We start from the raw sequence: 20,948 nt of genomic DNA on the forward strand, positions 1-20,948 counted from the left end.
TTGAGACGTATATTTGTTGACCAAACATTATGCTTCTCTGTTTTACACAATATTCATTAGCTTCAATTAAGTGTCTGACAAATATCAGATGGAAAAGCATGCAAAATCAATAAGGCTGAATAAGTCCCATACTATCAACATTGTTTCAGTGATGTCAAATGAAATAGAATCAAAAGGGAAATGGCATTGACATATTTGTGTGTTTGCTATGGTTGCAATAATTAGTAAATACAGGGTGAGGGTAGGGGGTGCAGACATGGTCACTATACATACTTTCTTTTATCTTCAAATTAGCAGTCTGATAATTGCTATCCAAAGCAATGATAGAGATCCACATGATCAAGGCTTAGGGTCTTTGTTTCACCCAACAGTAACTATAACAAATCATTTGGTACAAAAATAACTGTCTGAACATGATAGGATAGAAAACAATGTAACCCTGCTGTCTGTCGTGTGTAACTCATGTAGTCATGAGAAAAAGGAATGTGCTCCCAGTTCAAATACTTCACAGATGCATCCTTTATCCCTTTCACTCCTTCCTGAACAACCCCTTCCTCCATTTCTCTCCTTCCTTAATTCATTCCTCCCTTTCACTCCTTCCTTAACTCCCTTTCTGTCCTTCATTAGTCCCTCCCTCTCTTTCTCTCCTTCCTTCTTTAATTCCTTCCTCCCTTTCACTCAATGCAATTACTGAAAGCAATTTTAAGTCAAATCCTGGGGTCAGTTCTGAAAGGAGCAATTTTACAGAACGTGAAGATGTATCTGTTATACACAATACAGTTCTAATTGCCTGTCATGTACAGTGCCTGTCCAAAGTTTGGACACACCTACTCATTCCAGGATTTTTCTTTATTTTTACTATGTTCTATTATTGTAGAATAATAAAGAAGACATCAAAACTATAAAATAACACATATGGAATCATGTAGTAACCAAAAAAAGCATTTAACAAATCAAAATATATTTTATATTTGAGATTCTTCAAAGTAGCCACCCTTTGCCTTGATGACAGCTTTGCACACTCTTGGGGTTCTCTCAACCAACTTCATGGGGTAGTCACCTGGAATGCATTTTAATTAACAGATGTGCCTTGTTAAAAGTTAATTTGTGGAATTTCTTTCCTTAATGTGTTCGAGCCAATCAGTTGTGTTGTGACAAGGTAGGGGTGGTATACAGAAGATAGCCCTATTTCGTAAAAGACCATGTCCATATTATGCCAAGAACAGCTCAAATAAGCAAAGAGAAATGACAGTCCATCATTATTTCAAGAGATGAAGGTCAGTCAATCCGGAAAATTTCTAGAACTTTGAACATTTCTTCAAGTGCAGTCTCAAAACCCATCAACCTCTATGATAAAACTGGCTCTCATGAGGACCGCCACAGGAAAGGAAGACCCAGAGTTATTTAGAATTCAAGGCACACTTAACCAGCACGGCTACCACAGCATTCTGCAGTGATACGCCATCCCATCTGGTTTGCACATAGTTGGACTATCATTTGTTTTTCAACAGGACAATGACCCAACACACCTCCAGGCTGTGTAAGGGCTAACTGACCAAGAACGAGAGTGATGGAGTGCTGCATCAGATGACCTGGCCTCCACAATCACCTGACCTCAACCCAATTGAGATGGTTTGGGATGAGTTGGACCGCAGAGTGAAGGAATAGCAGCCAACAAGTGCTCAGCATATGTGGGAACTCCTTCAAGACTGTTGAAAAAGCATTCCATGTGAAGTTGGTTGAGAGAATGGCAAGAGTGTGCAAAGCTGTCATCAAGGCAAAGGGTGGCTACTTTGAAGAATCTAAAATGTAAAATAGATTTGTATTTGTTTAACAATGTTTTGGTTGCTACATGATTCCATATGTGTTATTTCATTAGTTTTGATGTCTTCACTATTATTCTACAATGTAGAAAATTGTAAAAATAAAGAAAAACCCTTGAATGAGTAGGTGTTTCCAAACTTTTGACTGGTACTGTAGAATAGGGAATCCTATCAGCTCTATTAATTTAATTTCTTTCTAAATGTTTCACCTCACTGTATACACCCCTGCATTATCCTATGTACAATTCTGTTGGATCAGTGAAATCGGTGCGGACCAAAGGATCAACATAATATACCAAAGTATAGGAACACGGAAATGGTTTCCACATTGCTACTACAACACACTGTAGATAAAACACAGAAATCCATTTGGAATGGAACATTATTGAGGAAAGATTAAATATTTGCTGTGCACTGGGTTGGATATTTAGAATAATTAGTTGAGACTGTCTCCTGATTGGGTCTCGAACTGTGTAGAATATTCTTTCTCCTGATTGGTGGGAATGTTTTTGAAACTAATTGGGTGTCTAGAATGTGGTTGATACTCTATTTCCTGTTTGAGTATCTACATAGAATGTGTTGGATACTCTCTCTTCTTATTAGGTATGTAGAAGGTGTAGACTGTTTCTCATCTCTCCCCTCCTCTCTGAAGATACAGTCCCAGTAAAGTGCCATCGTCCCCATCTCCGTCTGTCTCTTCATTCCAGCTCTGCCGGTGATGTGAGTTTAAGGAATGGGTGTAGAGATTGCAATCACAACATATGGTTGCCCTTCCTCTATTAAAACGTATGCTGAAGGGAAGAAATATGCATGTTATTCAAACATCCTTTTCACCTTGTGTAACAACATTGTAATAACAGTTTGTCATTCATAACCAGATCCTGATCCATCTATTGCTGGTAAAACAAAAGCACACGTAGAATGAAATGTTAGGTCTCTGCTATTGATAGAACAGGACAGAGGAAAGCAAATCCACCGCAATCTCCATGTTGCTTTTCACCATTCCATTAGAGCACATGAAGGGGAGGAAGCCTCTTTAGACTATGAAGATGCACCCTGTAAGAGTGAGCCCTAACCTCTGTGTTGTAGTACACAGACCTGTGTGGATCACGAGTGCTCCTCAGCGCTGCCACTGAAGGAACGGCTGCGGATGTGGTTCCTCAGCTGTTCGATCAGTTCTGGGTTCTGCTGCTGGATCTGCTGGGCAAACTGCTGACCACTGCAAACAGAGGCCAGCCGAGCTGGCATTTAGGGTTTCTCTGCTTTACATACTAGGTTAATGTAGTCCTTGTGTCAAGTAGATTATCATACAGATCGATGAAGCATGCCACTTTGAGTCCCTCACAATTCTGAGCAAAAAAAATGTTGGACCAAAATTTTGTCTTTACTTTTAGGTAATCCTTGATCTGTCTGTTGCTTTTTAAAATGTGTAATTTGAGCCCTAAGGTCAGGAGCAGAGAGTCCCTGTGTATGTTACAATCATGACCCTGTGGTGCTGACGTACGCTTCAATCAGGCTGGAGATGTCAGACAGTCCTCCCACTCCTGCTGCTGGACCCCCGACCGCATTGGACATCATCCCTGACATACTGCCCACAGAGAGAGCGAGGACGAGAGAGAACCCAAGAGTTATAAACGTGTCACACGCCATTTTAACAAAAACATCTGCGCATAATTGAACAGTAATTCCTCAATTCTGACTTAAAGCAATGATACCAGCATTATGAATTAGGGGGATGGAGGGTATTTTTGTAAACTAAAACATCTTGATGGGCTGTGTCTCAATAGTTTCAGTGGGGTGTATTTCATCTATTTAATAATAACACTTTTGTGGGCGCTTACATTTGTCCTATGTGTATTATGCATGTGTGAGCACATGTGCATGTGTGAAATGGAAATGTGTTTGTTGCATATCCCACCTCCGAGACACCCTCAGAGAGTGGGGGATATTTATCATAATCAGTGCAGATTAAGGAAAAGTTGAGGATGTAGCTTCACACTATTCAGCCACACAGCCCTGGGTATGATGCTTAAACATGCAGAACACTCACAGCTGTTGCACTTGTTGGTTCTGCATCACACTGGCGGCCTGTGAACGAGCACAAAGCCAGCAGAAAATCACCATGTCGCCCATTTAAATGTGTGAAAAAGACAGTTAACAGTGTTAAAGGGGAACGAGATGCATTCTCTAGTAGCATGGCTACTTAGCATCACAACAATGTCATAGCTGTCTAGTAAAACTATTCAGGATTCAGCCCAGCTGCTTCCATGAAGGATCGGTATGCTTATAAAGACATGCACTCTGCCTGGCAGGCATTCCTACTGTCAACTGTTCAATCAACCAGTCATGATCAGCCCCTTAAAAGTCCCCAGGCCCCTTGACAATGGCATTGGTGGAAAACCAGGCCAACTGTGTCAGGCATGGGGTCAATTTTAGGAAGCATTCTTCTCTAGTAACCGTATCACAAACACACATAAAATAAGTATGAGGAACCAATGTCTAGGATTTGTCTAGACAAGGGATGGCCTTGGCCCTGGAGGGACTGCAATACGCGTCAGACTTGGGTCAAATATAGTATTAGTTTTCTTTCAAATGCTGCAGGTAAGCTTGATTTAGCTTGCCCACTGTGATGGAACCAATGGAATAGTCCTAAAGTGCATGCCCCCGCCTACCGCAACTGGTGCACCATGTAAGCACACCTAAAGTACCTTAAAGTAAACTAAATCTATTTCCACCCAGGTATGCTGTGTGCAGTTGTTTATTCTAGTCCATCACTAATCTCAGTCTTACCATGCTGATGAAGGCAGGGTTGTTGATAAGGCTGGCCATGTCAAATCCCAGTCCCGTAGCCATCTGTAACAAGAAAACATTCAAAGGCTTCGTTAAGTTAAATCTGACAAGCTAAATCTGTCCGTATATATAATATAATTTTGTACCACTGCTCAAAGCAGGAATATTAAACGTGTCTGATATAGCTGTTGACAGTGTTGGGGAAGCTACTCTGAAAATATAGTTTAACAAGCTAATTACTTTACACTGGAAGAAGTTAAGCTACACTAAAGCTACCTAAATATAGTTTAATTAACGAAAGTTACGTTGAAAAAGTAGTTCACTACATCCAAACTACTAAATCTGAAATGTTATAGACTACAAATTGCAAGAACAATTCACTCTGGAGTCAGATGTCAACAGAATGTGCAATTTAGCTTATCAAACACAAAAATGATGTTTCAAGTAATAATTAGGCATGTCTGATGCCAAAAGATAAGGAAATTCTTGCCTACTTCACTCATATTTTCTTTTCAAGAAAAAAGTAATGTGTAGTTCCAGTGGTTTGCTACACTGCTCCATGGCAAAACATAAATTACACTACCTAGAGTTGAATTTAGTTCAACTACCACCAAGCTACTGCTAAATGTAATTAAATTACTAGTTGAACTATATGTAGTTCACTACCCAACACTGGCTGTTGACACAACTGGGACATCTTGATACACTTGAATACCCATGGGATATAAGATAAGTGTAATACATGAAGAATCCTTCTGAAAGTTTAGTTCAAATGTAAATAAAGTGTATATTCTTGGAGGTGTAGTGACAGTATTTGTAGGGGAGTAATGACACATTATTACATGCAGTGTTAATGCTAACAATGTGAAATGGAGTTAAAAACTTCAGCAGCACTACTTACAGGACTGGATGCCTCTTTTTGTTTCTGCTCAGCAATCTTCAGGTTGGATTTGTAGGTATCATTCTCCGGATCTAAAACCAGAGCTTTCTTAAAGTAGGAGATGGCCTCTGGGTACTTATTCATAGCAGTCAATGCCAATCTAGAGAAAAATGGAATAAGAGACATTGGAGCGGTGCAGTGAGTTTAACTCCTGAGCAAAATAATGACTATTTTCAATTCTTGCTCTATCATCTCATACGAACCATACCAGTCAACAGATGCTATTGCTCCTTAAACAGTCCCAAAAAGCAATGTCATATTCCTCGAAAGATACATGACCACAATGGAAATAAGTCCCAGACTTTGTGTGTTATCCTGATGATTTTACTCATGTACATGTAGGCCTTTTTCAAGTTTTATGTATGCTTGTTTTTAAAATTGTCAAAATAATAAATGAAATTAAGACCAGACATTTCCACTCCTCTCCCATGTCTAACTCACCCCATTCTCCCATAGGCTTTACTGTAGCTGGGGTCAATCCCTATGGCCCTTTCACAGTCTCCCGTTGCCTCTGTGTAGTTCCCCAGTTTACTGTGTGCTGCAGCCCTGCGTTGATGATAACAGCAACAGCCAGCCACACAACCAGACGCACTGGTTCATTTATTAGGACTCAGATCAATAAGGCATGCAAAGGCTGCAGCAGCTTGGTGTTCCTATAGCTGGTAGTCTAGTTCACCAGACCTACTGTATGTCTGACAAGAGGCACACGAGGCTGTTGTGTGCCATGTCTTTCAGCTCAAACATACAGCAATTATGAGTGCATTGTGTATGCATGAAACAAGTCTATCGTAAGAGTTATACTCCAATTGTTCACAATAGTGACTTAGACATACATACACTACCGTTCAAAACAGCGCAAACTGGCTCTAACCAGAATAGAAAGAGGAGTGGGAGGCCCCAGTGCACAACTGAGCAAGAGGACAAGTACATTAGAGTGCAAAACACCAGTCTCAACGTCAACAGTGAAGAGGTGACTCCTGGATGCTGGCCGCCTAGGCAGAGTTGCAAAGAAAAAGCCATATCTCAGACTGGCTAATAAAAATAAAAGATTAAGATGGGTAAAAGAACACAGACACTGGACAGAGGAACTCTGCCTAGAAGGTCAGCATCCCAGAGTCGCCTCTTCACTGTTGACGTTGAGACGGGTGTTTTGCAGGTACTATTTAATGAAGCTGCCAGTTGAGGACTTGTGAGGTGTCTGTTTCTCAAACAAGACACTCTAATGTACTTGTCCTCTTGCTCAGTTGTGCACTGGGGCCTCCCACTCCTCTTTCTATTCTGGTTAGAGCCAGTTTGCGCTGTTCTGTGAAGGGAGTAGTATACAGAGTTGTACGAGACCTTCAGTTACTTGCCAATTTCTCGCATGGAATAGCCTTCATTTCTCAGAACAAGAATAGACTGACAAGTTTCAGAAGAAAGTTATTTGTTTCTGGCCATTTTGAGCCTGTAATTGAACCCATAAATGCTGATGCTCCAGATACTCAACTAGTCTAAAGAAGACCAGTTTTATTGCTTCTTTAATCAGAAGAAAAGTTTTTAGCTGTGCTAACATAATTGCAAAAGGGTTTTCTAATGATCAATTAGCCTTTTAAAATGATAAACTTGGATTAGCTAACACAACGTGCCATTGGAACACAGCAGTGATGGTTGCTGATAATGGGCCTCTGTACGCCTATGTAGATATTCCATTAAAAATCAGATGTTTCCAGCTACAATTGTAATTTACAACATTAACAATGTCTACACTGTATTTCTGATCAATTTGATGTTATTTTAATGAACAAAGAATGTGCTTTTCTTTCAAAAACAAGGACATTTCTAAGTGACACCAAACCTTTGAACGGTAGTGTATATAATATAGGTGTTACACATATGCTATGCATTTCTCATTTGAGTAGTGTTAAATCTTGACCATTTCAGAAGTGCTTGTGTGTACCTGTTACAGTAGTAGACAGCGTTTCGGAGGTCTAAATCGATGGCTTTTGTGTAACACTCCACCGCACAGCTGTAGTTCTCCTCTTTCATATGATTGTTCCCTGCGTATGAAATGGAGGTATCGCATTTTGAGATAATGCCAGTCTGATGATCAGATCACGTCTACTGACAAATGTTACTACAAAATTACCAAACAATGTCACTATGGGAACAAACTGTAGTACACTTGAACTTATCCAACGTGTATTTATCAAAAGTCTACAATACATATTCAAAGTGTCAAGTACCTTCATTCTTCAACTGTTCTGCCCTTTCTGTGTCTTCTGGTGACGGGGATGTCTCTGGTAGCACCAGGTTATTCTGGTCATTCTAATGAAATGCAGTCACATTTGTCAATCAAGCATTATACACACCTTTCCGTTTGTAGTTTACTGCATTTGCGAGGTTACAACTGATTTGAGCATGATTGATTAACTGCACACAGACAGATGAATATTGTAGATCAGGTAAAAGAGTTTGAAACAAGGTAGTGAATCAGAGAGTAACCTTCCCACCTTGAGGAGAGAGTTGAGGAATATTTCAGTGAGAGGTTGTGGTGCTGCGAGATGACAGTCACTGGAGTTGATCTTGAAGGTGGTCTCCAAACATTGTATGGCAACTCCAAGGGCAAAAACAGTGTTGCAATAGCATAATAGTAAACATTGAGTAGCTTCGATTCAATGGAACTGTTTATATTATGGTTATAGGTCCATTAGATAACATAGTGCACATGTTATCATAGTCCAAATGTGTTTACAAATCCTTGAATTGGAGAGAGCTGGATGCAGTATTTTATAAGCACTTTTAGCAAAAACTTTGTGAACAGACAGTGATCCCACACTGACCTACCTTCGAGGCTTTCCTGCTCATCGGAATTCAAAGCACCACAGTGTGTTTGATCTCGCAGGAACTGCACAATAGAGAATGCCAAGCGCTTCTCCACTGCCATTTTCACTTCAAACAACTGGGCATGAGAGGTTTAGAGATAAAGAAGAATAGAATAGAATATTAAAGTTTGGGGACACATAGAATAGAATAGGAAATGTAAGGGATACATACAATATAATAGAATACCACACAGTAAGAGGCTGCAGAGTTCATTCAAACTAAAGAAGTGTCATGAATGGTTTTATGACAGTTGAACAGTTCTATGGTTACTGGACTCCCTTACTTATGGTATCTCAAGTCACTGTAAGCAGAAAGATGCAAGTCTGTTTCCGAGACAACTAAAGGGAAAAGTGTGTGTATAAGCCATTCTGTATAAGCAAAACACAGTTCAGTAATCATGAAACCCTCGGTATCATACACACATCACACATTCATACATTTGATAACTCTTCACTTCACTATAGATTTCCCAAAATAAGTTACTACTGTTACTTGCAGCTGGACATTCAACAGAATTCAGAATTTTGATGTGATACACATTCGACATGTAAGTATTTGAATACCTATTTGTCTACTAATTCCATTTTTGGATTGTGAGATATTGTATTACCGTACACTACAGTAATAGAATTACTGCACTGCATAAACTTGCCAGGGGTAACATGTGCCATTATAAATCACACATAACCTACACAACAAGGGGCACATGGGAGAGACGGACCCTATGCTTTCCCATATTATAAGATAGACATGGCTTTGAAATAAAATATGACAGTATACAATCAATGTATGGCAAAAAAAACAACAACATTGATTTCAATTAATTATCTCTTGTGTGATCAATAGTTTTGCAACCATGCATAATAACCTCACAATGTTGACATTTGAAAAGTCTAAAATTCATAATCATGCTTGTTTGACATTTCAAGGCAAGGCAACTAGCCCTCTGTTCTGTTGACATAGTCCCTTCTAATAACAAAAGATGTAGTGTTGACATGGAATGATGCCGTGATGTAATGCCGACTAGGGACTTGAGATTTCATCATGTCAACCTAATGCATCACCATCTAAAGTAAATAGCAGTCGTTGATGGCAGACATATATTGATTATTTACATAGCGTGTCCAAATACATCATCATCCATGATGATCACCGACAGTGCGCCTCTCTACCCATAGTCTGCAGCCTATAATAATGACTGAGCATCGCTATAATGAAGCAGCCATTCACCGGAGAAAAACAAAGGCAGGCTGATATCTCTTTCCTATCCTTCCAAATACAGTACTGTAACATTATAAATAACAACATTGATTCAAGGGATGTCATTCGACGCCCCCGCCCACCTACCTGAGATATTTTCCAGCAGTCCCTGCTATGGTGTCATGAGAACTTCTGTCAGATTGATCGCATCTCCGGCGCCTGCGCATTTCACAACGGAAGTGAACCGATTCATAATAGCACGACTGGAGCTCATTATAGTTCAATGCTGGAGCTGTCAAGTACAGCAGAGGTTGGAGGAGAGAGGGTTTGCGAATTGCACGCAAAAAACTGCATGAACTAACTGCTGGCATGTTTTTGAAAAGAATTGTAGTGTGCCGACTACTGTCATAGTCGTGTTCGTGTTTGTTAATTCCACATTCATTATTGATGTTGCTGTGTTACTAGTTGCCATAGCTAAGGGAGGTACTATAATTAACCAAAGGCATGAATCATGTGTGGCTTTTATAGGCATACCGTGCAAGCTATGAAACAAGATAACTATGAGCTCTCCAGGTCTTATAAAGATTTAATGTATGGAGAGTATAACATTATTTCGTTGTTGTTAAAGCCGTAAAACTACACCTTACAAGTCCAGTTACCATTTTTTTTTGAAAGGTTGGACATTGAGTATGTAACTTAAGTACGCCAGTCCATTTTACATTTTATGAGCGCATATCAAGTTTCCATCTCATTGCTGTTGAGGTCATGCCAAATAAATCGGCTGGCTGGCTGGATGGACATCGTTAGCCTGGGGAAAAATGCACAGCATTTGTCTGTATTGGAGTTGTTGGGTGGTTCAAGTTCCGTGGCTTTGCCTATGACCTTTAATAATGTATAGTTTGTTTACTTAATCGGTTTCGCAATGACTCAAGGGTATATAGAAGCTATAGGCGCTTACACTTGATAGGATACATGTGCTTGATATTACAAAAACTGTGTTAGAAATACTGTGTAGAACATTGGCAATGTTACATTCTCTTAAACCCACAGAACAGCCCAGAGACAATCTAACAGTAAGTTCTCACACTGCACTGCAACATTGTAGAGCTACTAGTTGTTACAGTGTAGCTAAAACAGTTCATAACAGTGTTTCATCATATATAGCTTTTATAACCTTGAGTCATTTGAGGTAAAAAGGAGAGACACTTTTTTCTGTGCACTGTAACATTGGCAGTGTCACATTGTCTATTCTTGGAACGATCACACACTGCAACAATCTATTGCTATCCCTTTCTTTCTGAAATGACTGCTACAGTAACCTATGGCAACTTAAGCTACATTTAATTCAGTTATGCTTTTATATATTTTAATTGTATTTTAACAGCCAATACAAAAGCACAAAGCCTTTTTATGACATAGCCTATTATAATCTCAAGGTTATCTAGGCCTGTAACCATTTTCACTAATATGTGTTGTGGGATCAGTTGTCAGTCATCTGGGTAAATGTATCCAAGTGGTAGTGACGATCGTGTGAAAGTCTTAAAGGCCATTAAATAAAAGCAAATGGTCTGTAAATACTTCATGTCAGATGCTATCTTCTAACCCAGTGGTCACTTTCTCAGTCAAAAAGCAAGCCAAGATCTACCGCTCGGATTTAAAAACAAACAAACATGACTTAAACAATGTAACATTAACCTAATAAAAACAGTTCTGTAGAAATGAGAATTGCGCAGTCGGCCTAAAACATTATCACAGCATATTGGCTATATGCCTAGCCTGGCAATTGTTATTTGTTCTTCTCAGACCAAAAATGTATTTCAAAACTCAAGCTTTGATATTAAAATAGATCAGTTTGTGTAGCACTTGCAAGGTACAGCTGAGGGGGACGAGGTCAAATCATGACGTCAGTGATTTTCAGCTCGGAAAGTCAGAGCTCTATAAATAATTCCAGTTGTCTTGAATGCACTGAAGTCTGAAGTAGAGCATTTCCGAATTCGCAGTGGTTTTGAACATGTCATTAGTTTCAGCGGAGGGAGAGAAATAGCAGCCTCTCTCGGTCCCTGTTCTATCCTTCCTTTCCTCCGGTGAGACTGACCAGAGAGAGGACACCGTCTTCCACCAGATGGCGAAACTCGAGTCGCACCTCATCTGCCTCATGCACAACTTCATGTTATTCCTAAAACCAGAGAAAATGAAATATTCCTCGATATTAAAATATAAATGACGAGCTGCTAATAATAATAAAAACGCAGGGCTATCGATACACTTGTCTGCTCATTGATTGCAGCTGCAGCGCGAGTGGACGTAGGGAGACGCGCATTTTATGTTTTGTAGCCAAAAACATTAATGGGCTCTTTAATGTTGAATAAAAACAGTTTTGACAGTGCTGAATAAAAAGTTAGACATGTACTGACTCATAAAAACAGCAACTCTTTCCTTTATTCTTTGACAGTCTCTCTCTGGTCATGGTTTTACAAGTCATGAAATCTCAGGTAGGCTAAGGGGCGCAAGCCTTTGTTGTTGGCTTTTCTACAGAAATATTTGGTGATTGACTAGGAATGCCAGTCGATCGATCGGTTGGTGACTACCGTTTTAACCTAACGCAGTCGTTGCTTAATAAGGACTGGTGCCATTTAGTCTTAGTATGGGTGTGTGTGAAGATTAGAGTTTAAGATACATCTTTCCTTGTATTTCTTAGCATTCCAGTATGTTTCCTAGAATTTACAGTATTTCAAGTGAATTAAATCACCCGGAGGTTATATGAAATGTACAAAAAGTTGCGAATGTCATGCACATGATTTTTTCGTTTTTTTGTAATTATTTTATTTTCTCCAGAGTGTTTGGTTCTAAACCCGGTGTGAGAATGACCCTGCAGAATGGGCTGGTGTTGCCTGCTGCCAAAAACTGTTCCCATGCAGTAGCTAGCACAGCAGACTACAACAACAGGAACACCCTGAGATGGGACCTGACCCCAGACCAGATCAAGAACATGACAGAGAGCCTGGTCCAGAGGATCAAACAGGTCTACGATGACATCGGATCTCTGGATGTAGAACAAGTGTCCATTGAGAACACCTTAAAAGCCCTGGCCAATGCCAAATTAGAATATGCAGGTAAGTTATTGTCTGATCTGGGCCACACTGATCTTGGTTGATTAAAAGGTCACAAACGTGTTTTTAATGTTGAAACAGTAAAATCAAACTTTTTATATGGAGATGTCTAAAAATGTGTAATTACGGCATAGAAAAATGTGAAGCGAGAGACAACACTTCTGCTCCAGTTGTTTGAGCTCATACCTCTTTTTGTTTCTTCCCTGGACCACTAATCTATAATGTATTTCTATAGTCTACCCTGGACCAGCTGAATATGCCACCTTTATCTTGCCTGCATTTGTTCCCCAGCACAACGCCATGTTCTGGATTTCCCCCAATACGTGTCTGCTTGTAAGGAGGTGCGCTCAGCGAGCACAGAAGCAGACAAGAAGCTGTCTGACTTTGATGTGGAGACAAGTATGAGGGAAGATGTGTTTCACAGAGTGATTGCCTTGCAGGTACAACTAACTAATTAACTACCTATTAACTAACTAATGTAGGTACAATATACACATATGGCCAAAATAATTTATGACAAAGTAATAATATTTATTTCAAGGTCATTTTGAGGTGTTATGTAATTAAATTGTTGGCTTTGGCTAGTTGGTAGCGTAGCATACTGAGAGTTCATTCGTTCTAAATGTGCCCTCATTTGATACCATTGGTTCATATTTAGCCTACAGTAATTTGATCCCGATAACGGTCTGGCACCAGCTGATGCCAAGTGGCTTGATCCTGCTAAAAAACACTGTTAGTCCACTGACCATCATTTTCACATATCATAGATAGTGAACTGGTCAATCCACACATTGACACATTATTTCATTATCAATCAATCAATTGATTTGGATCAATAATCTGGAAGAGGTTTGTACTCCCAAAACACTGAGATGAGACAGTGTTCTCTCCAGGCTATTTATTGCCCTTTGTAATGAAGTTGTATCCATGGCCACAGCTATTTCATTGAGAGACCAGATTAAGTCCTCACTGTCATTGGGGCTCTGGAAGCAGTCAAGGTACCGACAGACGTGACGGTGGAGACCGCTCCAACCCCTGCCAGGTGGAGGCCTGGCGGACTGACAGAACCACACACAGACAGACACACACACAAACATAAATCACACCATAGGTAATCAATGGGACATATGGGTAATATTAAATGTTCTTCCAACATGGCACAAGTGCATCCTCAGAGAGTGGTCTGATTTTTTTCTTGCAGGAGAAGCAGCTGGACAATCTAACGCCTGAGGCCAAGAGATTCTTAGACCGTCTTATCACATTAGGGAAGAGGAATGGATTGCACTTGTCAAAGGATATACAGGAGGTAATACAAACTTTGGAGTTTCATACACATAAGGGAAAGGATTCCTGGGTGGTGCTTTAAGTGCTGAAAACAATATTATATTTGTTTGAAGATTTGATATGTGGCTGTTATGTGATTTGTAGCACTGAAAGTCAAACAGTCTATACTTTTGACATTGTAGACTTCTCATAACAATGTGGTAATTTCTTCTCTCTAGGAAGTCAAAAGATTGTCAAAACTCATCAGTGAACTCTCAATCGACTTCAACCAAAATCTAAATGAGGAAAACACGTATCTAACATTCAGTGAAAATGAACTAAGTAAGCAGAACCAGCACTAAAAGAAATGAAACGACTATCTATGATTGTCCTTCATACAGTGCATTCGGAAAGTATTCAGACCCCTTGACTTTTTCCACATCTTATTACGATACAGCCTTATTCTAAAATGTATTAAATTAATGGTTTTCATCAATCTACACACACAGTACCCCATAATGACGAAGCGAAAACAGGTTTTTAGACATTTTTGCAAAAGTATATATTATGAAACAGAAATTTACATAAGTATTAAGACCCTTTGCTATTAGACTGGAAATTGAGCTCAGGTGCATCCTGTTTCCATTGATCATCCTTGAGATGTTTCTACAACTTGAGTGGAGTCCACCTGTGGTAAATTCAATTGATTGGACATGATTTGGAAAGGCACACACCTGTCTGTATAAGGTCCCACAGTTGACAGTGCATGTCAGAGCAAAAACCAAGTCATGAAGTCAAAGGAATTGTCCGTAGAGCTCCGAGACAGGATTGTGTCGAGGCACAGATCTGGGGAAGGGTACCAAAACATTTCTGCAGCTTTGAAGGTCCCTAAGGACACAGTAGCCTCCATCATTATTAAATGGAAGAAGTTTGGAATCACCAAGACTCTTCCTAGAGCAGCAGGGACTGGGAGACTAGTCAGGGTCGAGGGAAAGATGAACGGGGCAAAGTACAGAGAGATACTTGATGAAAACCTGCCACAGAGCTCTTAGGACCTCAGACTGGGGCAAAGGTTCTCCTTCCAACAGGACAACGACCCTAAGCACACAGCCAAGACAACGCAGGAGTGGCTTCGGGACACGTCTCTGACTGTCCTTGAGTGGCCCAGCCAGAGCCCGGACTTGAACTCGATTGAACATCTCTGGAGAGACCTAAAAATAGCTGTGCAGCAACGCTCTCCATCCAACCTGACAGAGCTTGAGAGGATCTGCAGAGAAGAATGGGAGAAGCTCCCCAAATACAGGTGTGCGAAGCTTGTAGCGTCATACCGAAAAGACTCGAGGCTGTAATCGCTGCCAAAGGTGCTTCAACAAAGTACTGAGTAAAGGGTCTGACTACTTATGTAAATGTGATATTTCTGTTTTAGATTTTTCATAAATTTGCTAAAATTTCTAAAAACCTGTTTTTGCGTTGTAATTATGGGGTATTGTGTTAAGACCAATGAGGGGGAAAACCCCCAGTTTAATCCATTTTAGAATAAGGCTGTAGCGGTACAAAATGTGGAAAGTCAAGGTACTTTCCGAAGGCACTGTGTATTCTTGTCGTAATATGTCCTTTTAATATCCTTGATATATCATTACCATGTTTCTCCGAATATTTGGGTGTTGACTCCTGCTTTTTACCTCAAAGGTGGCTTAGCGGATAGCTATCTGAATGGTCTCGAGAAGACTGAGGACAGGCGGTACAAGGTAACCCTGGCATACCCTCACTACTACCCCCTGATGAAGAGGTGCCACATGGCAGAGACCAGGAGGAAGATGGAGACTGCTTTCCATAGCAGATGTAAGGAGGTAAAACCACCTGCTCTTGGTCCACATGTATTTTTTAAAAGAGTTATACAAATCAAATGTGTAATGGATTAATGTATTGATTTATTGTTTGGTTGGTTGATCAATTGATTTTTTTTTAATCAGCAATGTTGGTTTGCCACTTGGCATCAATAACAACGTTTGGAATTATAAGGGTGCCAAGGGGTGCAGTTCCTTCAGAAATCAAGGCACCCTAAAAAATGCAATATTATAATAAGTTTAGCCAACTTTTTCAGGGCATCCCCAAGACCAGTTTACTTATTGATAGAGTTCAGAGAGTTCTCATGAAAGTCAACATGCAGTGTTTATGACCACGTGTGCCAGACTTTCTGAAAGTTTTCTATTTCCAGGTAAAAGATTGTCTTGTTGCAGGTAAACACAGTCATTCTGGAAAAGCTGATTGAGCTGAGGTCAAAGGTGGCACAGCTACTGGGTTTCAGTACCCACGCCAACTGTGTGCTTGAGATGAACATGGCCAAGAATACCAACAATGTGGCATGCTTTCTAGGTATGACCTCTTACCTGACTAAACAACTTGACCCCCCACTGTGTGTCAATATGGCAAAAACTCTCATTGCTCAACAGTAACCTCAGAGATGGAATTACATATTATATCATTTTTCTGTATGCCTGACAAATCAATGTAGAACTTTATTACACAGTATTCAGATATGTAACAAATAGGTAATGCCTTACCAATAGTCAGATTCGAAAAATGTTGGTCAGTCAGCTGCCTCTGTTATTCAAATGGTGTGCTTCATTAACTTCTCTAGCACTGATAACAAAAACACAAAAAAACACTTATTGAAATTGAGGTGAGGTGTCATTCACTTAATTTTGATATATTTTCCATGTCCCCTACTTCACAGATGAGTTCTATGCGAAACTGAAGCCGGTGGGAATCAAGGAAAGGAAGTATATTCTGGCCCTGAAGAAGAGGGACTGTGCCATGCGGGGAAAGGCCTTTGATGGACAGATCAACGCCTGGGACCTGCCCTACTACATGAACCAGGTGGAGCAGGTGAAGTTTGCTGTAGACAAGGACAAGTTGATCGAGTACTTCTCTCTGGAGGTGGTGACGGAGGGGTTGCTCAGTATCTACCAGGAACTGCTTGGCCTCAACTTTAAGCGGGTAAACAGCGCCCACGTGTGGCACGACAATGTCAGCCTCTACTCTGTACTGGACACGGCCACTGGGGAGGAGATCGGCCGGTTCTACTTGGACCTGCATCCCAGGTGAAAGGACAGGGAAATATGAACATCAGCAGGACTGTGGGGTGCTAACGGGGCAATAGTTGTACACTCCTGGTAGGGATACAGGGTTAGTTGCTCTCGTTGAAGCTACCATAGCACACTATTGTGGCTAATTTTAAGGTTCAGAGTGTGATTCACACTGTGCTTGATGTTGAGTCATTTACCTTGTGTCCTCTCTCCAGAGAAGGGAAGTACGGTCATGCTGCCTGCTTTGGGCTCCAGCCGGGCTGCCTGGGGCCTGATGGGAAACGTATGCTGCCGGTTGCGGCCATGGTGGCCAACTTCACCAAGCCTACGAAAGGCTGGCCCTCTCTGCTGCAGCACCACGAGGTGGAGACCTTCTTCCACGAGTTTGGCCACGTCATGCACGAGCTCTGCTCTAGGGTAGGCTTTTCTGCTGGGGGGTGAAATTCAGTAGCATATATTATGAAGTCAAGCACACATGGGGTGCACACGAAACACTAGCCTCGATGAAATTATCACCAGCATGGTCCTGAAGTGATACAGTGTATTATGATCTCCACGGCCCTCCCTAGACAACGTTCTCAGAGTTCAGTGGGACCCTGGTGGAGACAGACTTTGTGGAGGTGCCATCTCAAATGCTGGAGAACTGGGTATGGGAGAAGGAGCCCCTGAGGAGGATGTCTCGCCACTACAAAGACGGCAGCCCCATCCCCGACAACCTGCTCAACAAACTCATCGCCTCCAGAGTCGCCAACACAGGTCAGGGATCACACATATACTGTAATAAGGTAACTAAGAAGTGAGTAGTGCATTTATCCCATTGGCTCTATCCTACTGGATATACAGTGCATTCTGAAAGTATTCAGACCCCTTGACTTTTTTCACATTTTGTTTTATTACAGCCTTATTCAAACATGTTTTTAAAAAAAATTGTTCCTTCATTAATTTACACACAATACCGTCGCTGCACAGCTATTTTCAGGTCTCTCTAGAGTTGTTTGATCGGGTTCAAGTCCGGGCTCTGGCTGGGACACTCAAGGACATTCAGAGACTTGCCCCGAAGCCAGTCCTGCGTTGTCTTGGCTGTGAGCTTAGGGTCATTGCCCTGTTGGAAGGTGAACCTTCGTCCCAGTCTGAGGTCCTGAGCGCTCTGGAGAAGGTTTTCATCAAGGCTCTCTCTGTACTTTGCTCCTTTCATCTTTCCCTTGATCCTGACTAGTCTCCCAGTCCCTGCCTCTGAAAAACATCTCCACAGCATAATGCTGCCACCACCATGCTTCACCGTAGGGATGGTGCCAGGTTTCTTCCAGACGTGACTCTTGGCATTCAGGCCAAAGAGTTCAATCTTGGTTTCATCAGACCAGAGAATCTTGTTTATCATGGTCTGAGAGTTCTTTAGGTGCCTTTGGCAAACTCCAAGGGGGCTTTCAATGTGCCTTTTACTGAGGAGTGGCTGCCGTCTAGCCACTCTACCATAAAGGCCTTATTGGTGGAGTGCTCTTTGGCCTGTATGCCAAGCGTCACATCTGGAGGAAACCTGGCACAATCCCTATGGTGAAGCATGGTGTTGGCAGCATTATGCTGTGGAGATGTCTTTCAGCGGCAGGGACTGGGAGACTAGTCAGGATCAAGGGAAGATGAAAGGAGCAAAGTACAGAGAGATCCTTGATGAAAACCTGCTCAGGAACTCAGACTGGGGCGATGTTTCACCTTCCAACAGGACAACGACCCTAAGCACACAGCCAAGACAATGCAGGAGTGGCTTTGGGACAAGCCTCTGAATGTCCTTGAGTGGCCCAGCCAGAGCCTGGACTTGAACCTGATCGAACATTTCTGGAGAGACTTAAAAATAGCTGTGCAGCGACACTCCCCATCCAACCTGACCAAGCTTGAGAGGATCTGCAGAGACAAATGGGAGAAACTCACCAAATACAGGTGTGCCATGCTTGTAGCGTCATACTCAGGAAGACTCAAGGCTGTAATCACTGCCAACGGTGCATCAACAAAGTACTGAGTAAAGTGTCTGAATACTTATGTAAATGTGATATTTCAGTTTTATTTTTTGTAAATTTGCAAAAATATCTAAAAACCTCTTTTTGCTTTGTCATAATGGGGTATTGTGTGTGGATTGATGAGGGGAAAAAACAATTTAATCAATTTTAGAACAAGGCTGTAATGTAACAAAATTTGGAAAAAGTCAAGGGGTCTGAATACTTTCCAAATGGATAGCATCCATAGTCTTTGGTAGCATGCATTTCTGTTTCCTTCAAATCCAAAATATTTGTTAAAATAACTTGACATCCAATAGACTCCCACTCATGTGTCTGTCTTGTTCAGGTCTGATGAACCTGCGACAGGTAGTGCTCAGTAAAGTGGACCAGTCTCTGCACACCAAGTCCCATGCCGAAACTGCCGAGGTGTTTGCCAAGCACTGCCAAGACATCCTGGGGATCCCCGCTACTCCAGGTCTTACACCAGTGATAATATAATGCCATTTAATTAGAATATGAATGGACATTACAATTCAAATATTAAAACAATGTTCCTCCCGTAAGGATTTATTGTTCTCAAAGAATACAACATGATTATTTTTTACTCCAGGTACAAATATGACAGCTAGTTTTAGTCACTTGGCTGGGGGCTACGATGGCCAGTACTATGGCTACCTGTGGAGCGAGGTCTATTCCATGGACCTCTTCTTCAGTCGTTTCAAAAAGGAAGGAATCATGAACCCCAAGGTGTGGCAAAATCAATTCACTCCCCATTCATCTTGAGTTAACATATTTAAAAATTGGTATGCATCTATACTTTTCATAAAGAAATTTAAGCCTTCAAGTTCCATTTGATTGGCAAGCATCTTTGAGTGCTACCTTGTGTGTGAGTAATATTACACCATTTATCATACTCTACTCTTATGTACCCAAAATGTACTTGAAATTAAGCCTTAAAGTTTGACTGACATGTTTTGTATGCCCATCTTATCATCAGGTGGGGAAGGAGTACAGGAGGGTGATTCTGGAGGCTGGTGGTTCTGTGGATGGAAGGGACATGCTGAAGACCTTCCTGGGTCGTGAACCTTGCCAGGATGCCTTCTTTCAATGCAAGGGATTGGCCAAAGCTGAGGGAGCACTGAATGGTTCTCACTGACCCCCTCTCACTCCACATTAAAGGGATACTTTGGGATTTGGGCAAAGAGGCTCTTTATCTACTTCCTCAAAGTCAGATGAACTTGTGGATACCATTTTTATGTCCCAGTATGAAGGAAATTGGAGGTAGTTTTGCGAGCCAATGCTAACTAGCGTTAGTACAATGACTGGAAGTCTATGGGTATCTGCTAGCATGCGAGATTACATCTATGTTGTTCATGCTAGCAGATACCCATAGACTTCCAGTCATTGTACTAACGCTAGTTAGCAGTGGCTCGCGAAACTACCACTAACTTCCTTCAAACTGGCAATATGACAATATTTTTTTGCTTTTTGTACAGTTTATATACATGCCTTCAGAAAGTATACACACCCCTTGACTTTTTCCAAATGTTGTGTTACAGCCTGAATTTAAAATGGATTCAATTTAGATGTTTTGTCACTGGCCTACAGACAATACCCCATAATATCAGAGTGGAATTCAGTTTTTCTATTAATTAAAAATGAAAAGATGAAATGTCTTGATTCAATAAGTATTCAACCTCTTTGGTATGGCAAGCCTAAATAAGTTCAAGAGTAAAAATGTGCTAAACAAGTAACAAAATAAGTTGCATAACTACCTCATCTCTGTACCCCACACATACAATTACCTTTAAGGTCCCTCAGTCGAGCAGTGCATTTCAAACACAGATTCAACCACAAAGACCAGGGAGGTTTTCCAATGCCTC

At 41.0% G+C, this 20,948-nt stretch overlaps 2 protein-coding genes across 7 annotated transcripts; one reads left to right on the plus strand and one right to left on the minus strand.

Moving 5' to 3' along the window:
* Nucleotides 1-1,924: 1,924 nt before the first annotated feature.
* On the minus strand, nucleotides 1,925-10,041 carry LOC106567618 (small glutamine-rich tetratricopeptide repeat-containing protein beta). 3 transcript variants are annotated; one of them, XM_014137138.2, is made up of 12 exons: nucleotides 9,763-10,041; nucleotides 8,377-8,491; nucleotides 8,043-8,146; nucleotides 7,776-7,857; nucleotides 7,490-7,589; nucleotides 5,995-6,099; nucleotides 5,515-5,653; nucleotides 4,614-4,676; nucleotides 3,874-3,911; nucleotides 3,328-3,411; nucleotides 2,922-3,042; nucleotides 1,925-2,614 (listed from the first exon to the last, which is right to left on the minus strand). In XM_014137138.2, the coding sequence occupies exons 2-11, from the start codon at nucleotides 8,474-8,476 to the stop codon at nucleotides 2,931-2,933; spliced, it is 927 nt and encodes a 308-aa protein (XP_013992613.1). In that variant the 5' UTR covers nucleotides 8,477-8,491; nucleotides 9,763-10,041; the 3' UTR covers nucleotides 1,925-2,614; nucleotides 2,922-2,930. The 3 variants fall into 3 exon arrangements, with proteins under 3 accessions (XP_013992613.1, XP_013992600.1, XP_013992608.1); XM_014137125.2 differs by having other exon boundaries at nucleotides 5,995-6,144; XM_014137133.2 differs by having other exon boundaries at nucleotides 2,900-3,042; nucleotides 5,995-6,144.
* LOC106567590 (neurolysin, mitochondrial-like) lies at nucleotides 9,864-20,467 on the plus strand. Of its 4 annotated transcripts, XM_014137115.2 has the most exons (14): nucleotides 9,901-9,925; nucleotides 12,068-12,107; nucleotides 12,451-12,728; nucleotides 13,017-13,165; nucleotides 13,927-14,031; nucleotides 14,228-14,330; nucleotides 15,678-15,838; nucleotides 16,229-16,364; nucleotides 16,726-17,092; nucleotides 17,293-17,494; nucleotides 17,647-17,833; nucleotides 19,412-19,540; nucleotides 19,676-19,812; nucleotides 20,063-20,467. In XM_014137115.2, the coding sequence occupies exons 3-14, from the start codon at nucleotides 12,479-12,481 to the stop codon at nucleotides 20,219-20,221; spliced, it is 2,085 nt and encodes a 694-aa protein (XP_013992590.1). In that variant the 5' UTR covers nucleotides 9,901-9,925; nucleotides 12,068-12,107; nucleotides 12,451-12,478; the 3' UTR covers nucleotides 20,222-20,467. The 4 variants fall into 4 exon arrangements, with proteins under 4 accessions (XP_013992570.1, XP_013992580.1, XP_013992590.1 ...); XM_014137095.2 differs by lacking the exon at nucleotides 12,068-12,107 and having other exon boundaries at nucleotides 9,864-9,940; XM_014137105.2 differs by lacking the exon at nucleotides 12,068-12,107 and having other exon boundaries at nucleotides 9,864-9,925.
* Nucleotides 20,468-20,948: the final 481 nt, after the last annotated feature.

Source organism: Salmo salar, chromosome ssa01, assembly GCF_905237065.1.
Source record: "Salmo salar chromosome ssa01, Ssal_v3.1, whole genome shotgun sequence".
Lineage (NCBI taxonomy): Eukaryota > Metazoa > Chordata > Actinopteri > Salmoniformes > Salmonidae > Salmo > Salmo salar.

What these genes read in the sequence shown, in the direction of transcription:
- LOC106567618 (XM_014137125.2), bottom strand. Translation starts at nt 8,476, where the DNA reads ATGGCAGTGGAGAAGCGCTTGGCATTCTCTATTGTGCAGTTCCTGCGA. An exon ending in AAAAAGAGGCATCCAGTCCT is followed by an intron (nt 4,677 to 5,514) that starts GTAAGTAGTGCT and finishes TTCTTGTTACAG; the next exon opens with ATGGCTACGGGACTGGGATT. An exon ending in ACCCTGCCTTCATCAGCATG is followed by an intron (nt 3,912 to 4,613) that starts GTAAGACTGAGA and finishes GCTCGTTCACAG; the next exon opens with GCCGCCAGTGTGATGCAGAA.
- LOC106567590 (XM_014137095.2), top strand. Translation starts at nt 12,479, where the DNA reads ATGACCCTGCAGAATGGGCTGGTGTTGCCTGCTGCCAAAAACTGTTCC. An exon ending in TGCCAAATTAGAATATGCAG is followed by an intron (nt 12,729 to 13,016) that starts GTAAGTTATTGT and finishes TTTGTTCCCCAG; the next exon opens with CACAACGCCATGTTCTGGAT. An exon ending in CAATGTGGCATGCTTTCTAG is followed by an intron (nt 16,365 to 16,725) that starts GTATGACCTCTT and finishes CCTACTTCACAG; the next exon opens with ATGAGTTCTATGCGAAACTG.